Genomic DNA, 11,062 nt, shown 5'->3' with positions numbered 1-11,062 from the left:
CTTCATAAAAAATTGACTCCAACAGTCAAATTTTACTAAATGTTGTCCAACTGGTTTCCCTTTGAAGCTGTGCAACATCAGCATGCTGCTAAACAGGACTGACCTGTGCTTGGCATTCAAAATCTTCTCTTATGCCCTGAAGCTGCCACCATCCGTGTTCGCATGCAACGTAACCCACAAGAACAAACAAAAAAAACCCTCACTGCCATCACTGTTATGAATAAGTCAATACTTTCGATCTACAATAATAATACCGGATACTTTATACTCAGAAAAGTCAGGGAAGAAGTGAACCATTGCGATTAAAAAGCAGGCATGTGTCTTCGCACAGGTCAGAATAAAGATACCCAACACACAACAGCCTTTCATGCTGTTGGGAGTGCTGTCCAACCGCGCCTTTGGGTTTATACACAGTAAAATACAGTGTTGATACAACACTCACACAGTGTTATGGGATCAAATACACTCTAGAATAATGTGTTAAATAGAATATCGAGGTGTTGAATTAACAGTTATTACTATGAATCTAGTGTGTAATAAATGACTTGGATAGGGGTTGTACCAGAGACGTTCTTAATAGAACAGAGAATCTTTGGTTGTACTTTCAAACTCGTCCAGGCCTATCTGATAGCTAATATATATATATATATATATATATATATATATATATATATATATATATACATTACATTGCATTTGGCACACGCTTTTTAACCACTTTCATGAGCCTACAGAACAAGTGATGGCCGAGGGGTGGCAACAGGTGGATTTCTTCAGTGAAGGTGACGCCTCTTTATCCGGTTCCACGACGCATGACGGCAGTGGAGGCGCGACAGGTTAGGATACCTCATTACAGGCAATGAGACGGGATAAGCTGTCCTCTCTAAATCGCTGCGTCTGAAAGGCATTATCTACGTAAACAAACTCGCAAAATTTCGGATATAGTGTGTCAGGCGGTTGAGGTTTTCCCGCATGAAGAAAGCAGCTGCGTATGAAAGAGAGGAGCCGCTGCCTTTTCCAGTTTCGCATTGCCACACAGGTGAAGTGAACATTCTGGTCGTTTCTCCCTAGTTCCAATATCATGAGGTGCGGCATTTTTTTCATTGTGGTGATGTTGGCCGGCACCGTAAGCCTGACCATCTTAATCCACAAGAAAAAAATCCAAGAGGTCTCGCTGGCAAAGGAAGCCAACTTCGAAGAGATCAAAAACAAAGTGACCAAAGATGTATTGACTGAGGTCGTGGATAACTTGTCCAAAGACAAAAGTAACCTGGAGTCGAAGAAAAAAATGATTGAAGAGGTGAAAACGGCCATTCAGAACAAACAAAACCAAGCTGCGGCCGCGAGGCACGACGCCGAAGAGTGTCAAGGGGAGACGGTAAGAACAGGTTCGCCCGAGCGAGCGTTACGCACGTTTGGTGCGTAAAGCGATTTATAAAAAGCAGTAACAGAAAATACAATCCTTGTAATAACTTCATGATGCTACTTGGGAGCTACACAAAGAAAGACGAAAGGTGTTCGTTGTTGAATTTGGGATTAGGCGATAGCCTGTTGATTGCTTTAACATATTGAAAGAAGCAGGGGTCCACTTATTTCCCATCACCTGTAGAGGATAATTCTCAGGAATTTCTGACACACTGTACTGTACTGTACCTACTGTGGGCTAGAGGCTACGATATGCTACACATGTTCAATCTCTGTCTTGATTCCCTGGATTTTTTTTAATATAGGCCTACAAGGTGAACTGGCATAGGCCTACAGAAGGTCTGCTGATATGCAGGGATAAATATTGCCTATATTATTCTCCAAAGAAGCAAAATGCAGCATGATTGGGTTGCTCTTGCAATTCACTGTTGTGGTTGTATTTCTGTTACTCTGCCGCTGGTTCACTCTGTGTGTGTGTGTGTGTGTGTGTGTGTGTGTGTGTGTGTGTGTGTGTGTGTGTGTGTGTGTGTGTGTGTGTGTGTGTGTGTGTGTGTGTGTACTCTGCCGCTGGTTCACTCTGTGTGTGTGTGTGTGTGTGTGTGTGTGTGTGTGTGTGTGTGTGTGTGTGTGTGTGTGTGTGTGTGTGTGTGTGTGTGTGTGTGTGTGTGTGTGTGTTTTCTTCGACAGAAAAGAACAGCTGATGAACTTGCCAACCTAGAGGCTGATCAGAACACTCTGAACAGTAAGTTGAAGTCATGACACGCAGACTACACATCATTTAATTATAACGAGATTAATGTGCCTTTAGTGGTAGCAGAATCAAGCACCATACATTACACAGATAAGAACACAAGAGGGCGCTGTTTGCTACATTTTAGCAACATTACAGAGTAGAACACATGAAACTGGACTCAGGCACAGACTGAATGTAAGATATAATGAGTATGTATGATATAACGATATAATGTAAGCTATTAAGATATAAAGATATAATGATATTGATGTAAGGTATAATGCATTTTATTCTTTTCAATATCAGATGAAAAAGAGGCCTGGACCAGAGAAATAGAGTCTTTACAAAAAGACCTTGCCCAGAAGAGCAAAGTGTGCGACTACATCTTGAAGGACTCTGAAGAGGCAAAGTAAGTCAATCTTTATAATGGTTGAAGAATTGATGGCGTCTCGTCCTGTTCTTCTTGTTGGTGTGGTAAAAAAATGTAAGGGAGACTAGGGACATGGTTGCACAATCTACTATTTCTTCTCTTTTACAAACTAGATACACACATTGTACATGCCCTGTTGGATGCCCCATCAGGCAGACAACATGAGTAATATTTCATCAATTGTTCAGGATTTAACTGAAAAAAAAACCTTTTGTAAAAAAAAAATCGATGTTTGGCTTTAGCCCTATTTCTGTTATACTATTCTCACCGAGTGTGATATTCATTTCAAACATACAGTTTAATCAGTGATGGTAACTTTTAGCTGACATGGTTTTCATTAATAAGGTAAGCTTAATTGGAAAGAAGAGTATTGTCCCCAGTCTCGGTCCCGGTAATAGTTGTCCCCGGTCTCTCCTGCCAGACTTGTGGCCTAATAGTGTAGTTACATTACAGTACATTCAGGGGCGTACCAGCACATTGTGGGCCCTATGTACAATCGGCTTCAATGGTCCCCCCAACCATATCTACATAAATTGGATTATGTGTGGCGCCCCTATATACTGGTAACTCAGTCACACATTACCCCCTGAACGACAACCCTGATTACATTACATTTCCATTACACTTGGCTTGCGCTTTTATCCAGCGAGACTTAGAGTTCTTTACAGGGTATTGGTTAAAGTCCCTGGAGCAGTGTGGGGTGAGGTGCCTTGCTCAAGGGTATTTACTATGCAGTGTGGTAGGGAGTGGAAGGGTGGGATTCTTATCTGCGGGTGTTAGAGGAACAGTTCCAGATCCAGATCCAGATCCAGAGGTTCTGTGTGTGTGTGTGTGTGTGTGTGTGTGTGTGTGTGTGTGTGTGTGTGTGTGTGTGTGTGTGTGTGTGTGTGTGTGTGTGTGTGTGTGTGTGTGTGTGTGTGTGTGTGTTTATGTGTGTGTGTGTGTTGCGTTGCCACGTTGCACTGATGCTCTGGGGACCCTGTGTGCCTTTGCAGGAAACTCTGTGGGGAGGCAGCTGAACCTAAGAAGGAAGAGCCGAAGAAAGAGGAGGAAAAGAAAGTGGAGGAGAAGAAAGAAGAGCCTAAGAAAGAGGAGGGCCAGGCGGAAGAGCCCCCCAAGCTCCCTGAAGAGCCCCCCAAGCCCCCCGCAGAGCCAGCCAAGGCCAGATGAACCATTATGGGGGGATGGGTGGTGGGGGGGGGCACTTACGGATGTAGAGAGACAGGTGGGTGTCAGTGCTGTATACACACGCACACACACACACACAAATGCAAACACACCCACGTAGGCACACACACACACACACACGCACACGCACACGCACACACACACACACACACACACACACACACACACACACACACAGATACTCTCTCTCTCAAACACGCACGCGCACACACACACACACACACACACACACACACACACACACACACACACACACACACACACACACACACACACACACACACACACACACACACACACACACACACACACACACAGGCATTGCCCACATTGCCCATAGTGCTCACCAGCATTGGTGTTTTTTATTACCTCCCCAAGGAGATTATGTTTTCGGTCTGTTTGTCTGTCTGTCTGTCTGTCTGTCTGTCTGTCTGTCTGTCTGTCTGTCTGTCTGTCTGTCTGTCTGTCTGTCTGTCTGTCTGTCTGTCTGTCTGTCTGTTTGTTTGTCTGTCTGTCAGCAGGATAACTCAAAAACTTGTGGAGTTGTTGGAAATGACTGGAAAAGTGATTAAATTCTGGAAGTGATCCGGATCACAAACCGGAACCAGGATTTAAAAAAAAGATTCTTCACCATTGCTAGCCTATAAACCTAGATGACCCTAGTGACTGCAAATTGAATTGCGGACAGAGTGACATGTTGACATTCCAGTTTCTAACTCCACAAAAAGAAGGCAGAAAGACTGGGTGTAACATAGTCAAATGTTCTATCAAACAGCTTCCTTGGCTTCCATACCTGGGAACTGAATTAGTGTCAGTACAACACTAGTATATGATACATAGACGTAGCTATTACTCCATTGTAGCTGATGATTTAGATAGACTCTGTTGTTACTGGAAAACACTAAAAGGCCAAGAACCCACCACAAATTGGATCCAACCAGAGCAGAGTCAGCTGATCGTATAAGACAAGTGCACAGGTCTACTGGTTATTTAGATACTATTTTACGGAACAGTGTTTCTTTTTTTTACTTTTACTTTTGAAAGCTCTGAAATTCAGAGTCTCTTATTGAGACCTTAGTCCAGGGCTGGCCTGGGGTAGAAATAGGGACCGGGCACTTTTGGCTAAACGGGGCCCCTCATAATTAGCGGTGCAGAACTGACTCAGCGGTGGGCCCCGAACCCTCGTGGGCACCTATTTTCAGAAATATAAACATATATATGTATATATATATTTTTTAAAGGGTGCGGGGTGCACAAGGGTGCAGGACCCATCGGGAAATGCCCGCTATGCCAGATGGCCAGTCTAGTCCTGCCTTAGTCTTTGTGTTATCTCAGGATGCATCAGACTCTCCCTCCCTTGTATGGCGTTGTTTTCTCTGGCCAGCATCTGATTTTGCAGACCACCGGCGTTGATGTTTGTTTGTCCATCTGTGTGTGCAGCAGGTTCCGGCATCTTTGTTTCTTGACCATCTCTGTTTGTCTTGATCTCTGTTTGTCTTGGCTGCTTTTTATGGTTTCCTATCTATGGGTGGCTTTGTATTGACTTCTTGGTTTGCATATTTTATTGCACCTTTTGCAACCCTCCCTGCATGCAGAGCACTTTGGTCAATGTAAGCTGTAAACTAAATATAGCCCACTGACTTACTTGCAAGGTTTGATGTGAACACTGCCCCATCGGCATAAGGTAATGAGAGTGTGTGCGAGAGCATGTAGTATATGTGCATGTGCAGTATCTGCATGTGCAGTATGTGTATATGGTATTACATACTGTATGTGCATGTGTTGTATGACAGTCTTTGTGTGATATCACATGTGCTTATTGTGTGTGTGTGTGTGTGCTTATTTGACTGTGTTTTTGTGTTATATTTCATGCATACATATGCATGTGTTTGCATGGCTGTTTATTGGGTATTGCATGTATGCATGTGCGAAAATGGTTGTATGGTATTCCATGTATGGCAGTGTGTGTATTGGACTGCAGATACTGAATGTACATGTGTGCAGTGCATGTATGCCATCATATGTCTAGTTAACAGTGTTGCTTGTGTCGTATGTATGGTATGTCTAGAGTAACGTAGAGTGGAGTAGAGTATTATATATTAATCCAGAGGGAAATTAAAGCGTCCAGTAGCGTATATAAATACAAAAAAACCACACAAACATTACACACACATTTTACTCAGAATTAAATTGAGTTAGTTCTGAATTAAATATCTCTTGTAAACGAGGCCTATGACAGACAAATCAGAGCTCAGCATGTTGATAGCTGCTAATTAACCTGATGACACATAGAGATGAAACGGGTTGCTCGCTCTGAATAAATGAAAAAAGTCTAAGAAACTTTCTTCTTTTGAATTCTTAAAGGGACACTGTGTGAGATTTTTAGTTGTTTATTTCCAGAATTCATGCTGCCCATTCACTAATGTTACCTTTTTCATGAATACTTACCACCACCATCAAATTCTAAGTATTCATTATGACTGGAAAAATTACACTTTTCATACATAAAAAGGGGGATCTTCTCCACGGTCTGCCATTTTGAATTACCAAAAATAGCCATTTTTAGCTGCAAAAATGACTGAACTTGGACCATACTAGAAAATATTTGTTTAACACAGTAAACTTTCATGTAAAGATCAAATTTGGAAATAGGCAGCCCAATTTCAATAAGCAGTATAGTTGCAGTACCTTTTTTGACCATTTCCTGCACAGTGTCCCTTTAAGGAACAATTAAGACTCTAATCTTGAATCTAACAGGTGTGCAGTAAACTTTGTTCTTTTGCATTCTTAGAAGTCTCTGATCTCTTGACTCTTGACGGTGTGTGTCTGACTGTGATGTTTCTGTCCCTGCAGGTGCTGAGCAGAGGGAGATGGGGGAATACAGGGAATGTTACAGGACACAGGACTTACTTTCATGGGACATTCAGATGTCACCTGTGGACATTGTACAAAATACAGGGTGTGGGACTTAACATTCAGATGTCAGTGACGAACATGAACATACAGACTGCAGCAGCGTGTGACTTAACATTCAAGCGCACCAGTCACACACCAGCAATGCACTGTACATAAGCATCACGTTCATTTTATGTGGAAAAGCTCGACATTCGAAACTCGTTGCCTTATGTATTTAACAACTATATTGTTTTATGTCAAGTTAGTTGCATTAGAGCGGAGGTGGAGAAACTGGACTGACCGTGTACAGGTCCTGCTTAGGAGCTGTTTCCAGCAGGATATTTTTTAAAATGTGGATATTTTTGTCTCCTGTTTACATTGGTTTTGGCCTTCTGTTTCCACATAAGCAGATTTTTAAAACCCACATATCAAAAAGCAGGCTTTAAAAATATCTCATTTAGGGGGGGGTAAAATGCATCTGTTACAATGGAGTTTTTATTTTTATCCCCATGTTGCATTTCCACCTTAGCAGGAGAAAAAATACCCACCTATTGAAATACCCTGCTACATGGAAACAGCACCTTAAAGGTGGGTGGTAATAATTAGTATCAGCTGGTTTATTTAATTGGCTGGAGCAAAAATGTGGCATGGTTTGTACTGTCTCTGAAGTCAGGTTGTCAACCTCTGTATATGATGCAAACATCACTTGAAAGATAATATAATATTTGGAATGACCTTGACTCATTGAAGGCATTGTGTTTTTAACCCATTTTAGCCTGATGCTGCGTATACATTGTTTGACCTTTGGTGCCTGGAGCGACTACACTGCATTCAGGCTCTTGAGATTTGAGATTTTTTTTATTGAAAATGTGGGTATGTTGGAGCTGAATGAACACATTCTAATGCAAAATGAGGGTCCTAGCTTTTAAATTTAGCTATTTCATGTTTTTATGTGCTTCGGAGACTGAGATATTTTGGGTTGAATTGGCAGAGGGCACCTTTTCCCAAAAAAGGGCAGGCGTTTTTTTGCAGGTGCAGGTTAAAATGGGTCAATGATTGTGATTTAATTACAGTGAACTGCATTTATGATGTTGTCAAGCGATGACTCAATGTAGTGCATGCTGATGAGGACTATGAGAAATATGTCTCCACTCATTAGGACATTAAATGAAGTTAACAAAATGAAATAAGATTAAAGGCTTGATTGTTTGTTTGCGTGCTGTCTTGCTACATGCTTTGCTGCATATTTGTGTGTGAGTCATGATCGGCAGATAGCTCATGCTGTCCTCTTAATAATTCTCCAGTGCTCTGATGATGACGATGATGATGACGATGACGATGATTACGATGATGCTGATAATGATGACGATGGCGACGATGATGATCTATCTCTATTACAGCCTGAGCTGTGGCCTACATAATATTTATGGAGCCATTTGTTATGTTGTTTTAAGCAGTTGTATTTTTTTGTTTTGTTATTTGCTTGATTAGTAGTAGTAGTAATAGTAGTAGTATTAGTAGTAGTAGTAGTAGTGGCACTGTTTTACCACCAGCACTGGCAGCTGCACACCAGACCAACTCACAAACTATAAGCTGCTGACAAGAGTTAGAGAGAGTTACTGTAGTGGTCTGAACAAGTTTTTACTCTCTCGCTCTATCGCTCTCTCTCTCTCTCTCTCTCTCTCTCTCGCTCTATCGCTCTCTCTCTCTCTCTCTTCCTCCCTCCCTCTCTCCCTATCTCCCGCATATTCACACATTTGCTCGTATTGATAAATCATAGGCCTCGACCTTCAGCCTGTCAATCCTCATCATCCTCAAACTGTTGCCGCGGTGACCATTGGTGTGTAGCCAAGGCAACCAAACAACTGGCCAGTCAGGAAGCCAGTGGTGGACAAAAGCTATTGGGTGTGAGGGGGGGAAACTAAAACCTCAACCTTTTTTTTAAAGACGGTGCCCATGAACTCCACATTAATACATGGTGTCCGTAATACTCGAATATTACTCGAATAATATATGAATTGTGGACAACTGTGTTAATTTTAATCTTGCTGTGTTAATTCACCAGATAGAGTCAAAACTCACTCTAGACAGTTGACCCTAATTCTTCTCACTTGAATTTACACTGGAAATCTGAACTACTCAATTGAAGAGTGCTAATTTAACATGTATACTAGTTTTCTTTGAGTTCTGCTAATTATGACTTTTTTTTATACACATTAGAACTCTTCAGTTGATTTAGTTACTGTATGCCTCGTAATTTTGTTACACTGACTTATTAATATTTGGAAAAAATGTTTCAACACTTTGCCTCTCTGCTTGATGCTCAATCTCCCACAAGTGCAGTTAGTTCCACTCTCTAAGTGTTGAATTGTGCAAAATATAGCCTACTATGCATAATTACCTAACTGTATGTGTAAAAACATTATTTATGTCGATAAATGTTTTAAACTAATTTAGCTAATATGTGTAAAAAACATTTTTTTGCTAATCACTTTACTTTTTGTTTATTGTCGTAGTTAATCAATGATATCCTCTGGCTTTTGAGGAGTGATCTATGCATGCCAGATCCTTCAACAGTAGTCCTGATGTGACATCCTCATCTGAAAAGATTATTCCAATAACAGTTCTAGGTAAAACGAGAACATTTTAAAATTCTAGTCCATGGAAAATGAGTGATTTCTATCATGAGGATCTTTGCATGCTTACGTGTAGGGCAGCATGATGTTTTGGGAGTGTATTATTAAGTAAGTAGTATGAGTAAGTAGTATTAGTAAGTAATAAGATTAGACCCAGAATATTGTCTTGAGGTCAGGAGTAGCCATGTGCCGAATTACCACCGAACTACAGGTGATGACACACTTCTTAGAATCTTATAGTAATATTTGTCAAGGGCTATTTCACTGTCTGTCTGTCTGTCTGTCTGTTTGTCTGTCTGTCTACCTGTCTGCGTGCGTGCGTGCATGTGTGTGTTTTCACATGTGTCGTCAGCCTTATTCTCTCTTCCCTGTTTCTTTGCCCATCCCGACCCATTCCCAATCCCCCGCCCCCCTTCTCTCTCTGCCCATTTCCCCCCTCTTCTCTCTACCCATCCCCTCCCCTCCCCTCCCGTCCCCTCCCCTCCCCTCCCCTCCCCTCCCCTCCCGTCCCATCCCGTCCCGTCCCGCCCGATGACATCCCTCCCTCAGGCTGCCAATTAGGCCCTGGATTACTGGCGCTCTCTCCTCTTCCGCCCCAACACACCCAGAAGGTCACCCACAGCAATGGAACTATGGGGCACAGGGCAGTGGTGGGGGTGGGAGCTTTCAAGGGGGGGGGTATGGAGGCGGGGGTTTTGGTTGTATAGGGGTGGGTGAGGAAGAGAGAGAGGTGGATGCTTACAGTCAGACATTATAGTTCTGGGAAAGTTAAGCACATCACCACAGCGTTGTGTCTCTGTTTGTTTGCTTTTTTTTGTTTTGTTTTGTTTTGTTATTATTTTCACGTCAACGCGACAAGGTTGTTATATAAAACCATGAGGTTACCTGATTATTGTGATTTTCAGCAGTGAGTCTGAAGTGAAAAGCGTGTGACAGTTACTATATGTGCATATGTGCGTCGTTCGTGGAAGTGCTGACGTCATTATACATGGTTGTTTGAAGAGGCGGCTACTTTCTGCCAAAAATAGTGCATTCTGGGAAAACGAGGTGAGGTAAACTTGCCTATCCATTAACGTTGAGATGAGAGGAGGATGGCTATATTAAAACGCTTTTTAAAATTAGGCGTGCACACATCCACACAAAAGCAATACTCCAGTTGTCAGACAACTGGAGTAGATAGTGAGAGAGACTGGTCTGCACACTGGGTATAAGCTCCAAGAAATAGGCTATACTTGACATTTACTATACTGTACTTGACATGTATATTATTGACATATACAAATGCCAACGTTTTGATCCACAAGTGGGATCTTCCTCAGGCACGAAGAACCATGTGTTTTGCAAACCCTCAAATTTGAGATCACTCATTGCTTCTTTTCTCTTATCCTGAAACATCTATTCCAACAATGTGTGAAAGAAATAATTGGACACATGGTGTAAGATAATTAAATGAACATTCTGCATGTCGACTCAAGCATTTCACCCATGTCAAGGACATTTCAAGAACAAAGTCAAGATGTCAATATTACAGCTTTTCTCGATTGTATAGGCTACACATTTTTTTGGTAGCCTACTTGACACACAATTCTGAAAACATCTCACCCATTTGCTAGACCCATGAACCCATGTCAAACCCAATTCCTTCTTTACACTCACTCTAACACTTTCAGTTCCAAAATGCAGTTTTCCCGAAACACTGCACACAATTCTCTGGATTTGACGCAATTTTCATGAAGAAAAGCCTTGGTTTTTTTC

At 41.9% G+C, this 11,062-nt stretch overlaps 1 protein-coding gene across 1 annotated transcript; it reads left to right on the top strand.

Moving 5' to 3' along the window:
- Window positions 1-826: 826 nt before the first annotated feature.
- zgc:174935 (uncharacterized protein LOC796019 homolog) lies at window positions 827-7,890 on the top strand. The gene is made up of 5 exons (XM_063198060.1): window positions 827-1,378; window positions 2,113-2,167; window positions 2,465-2,567; window positions 3,584-3,813; window positions 6,630-7,890. The coding sequence occupies exons 1-4, from the start codon at window positions 1,082-1,084 to the stop codon at window positions 3,756-3,758; spliced, it is 630 nt and encodes a 209-aa protein (XP_063054130.1). The 5' UTR covers window positions 827-1,081; the 3' UTR covers window positions 3,759-3,813; window positions 6,630-7,890.
- The last annotated feature ends 3,172 nt before the right edge of the window (window positions 7,891-11,062 follow it).

This window comes from Engraulis encrasicolus, chromosome 5 (assembly GCF_034702125.1).
Source record: "Engraulis encrasicolus isolate BLACKSEA-1 chromosome 5, IST_EnEncr_1.0, whole genome shotgun sequence".
Taxonomy (NCBI): domain Eukaryota; kingdom Metazoa; phylum Chordata; class Actinopteri; order Clupeiformes; family Engraulidae; genus Engraulis; species Engraulis encrasicolus.
This window is presented reverse-complemented; position numbering and strand designations above follow the sequence as displayed.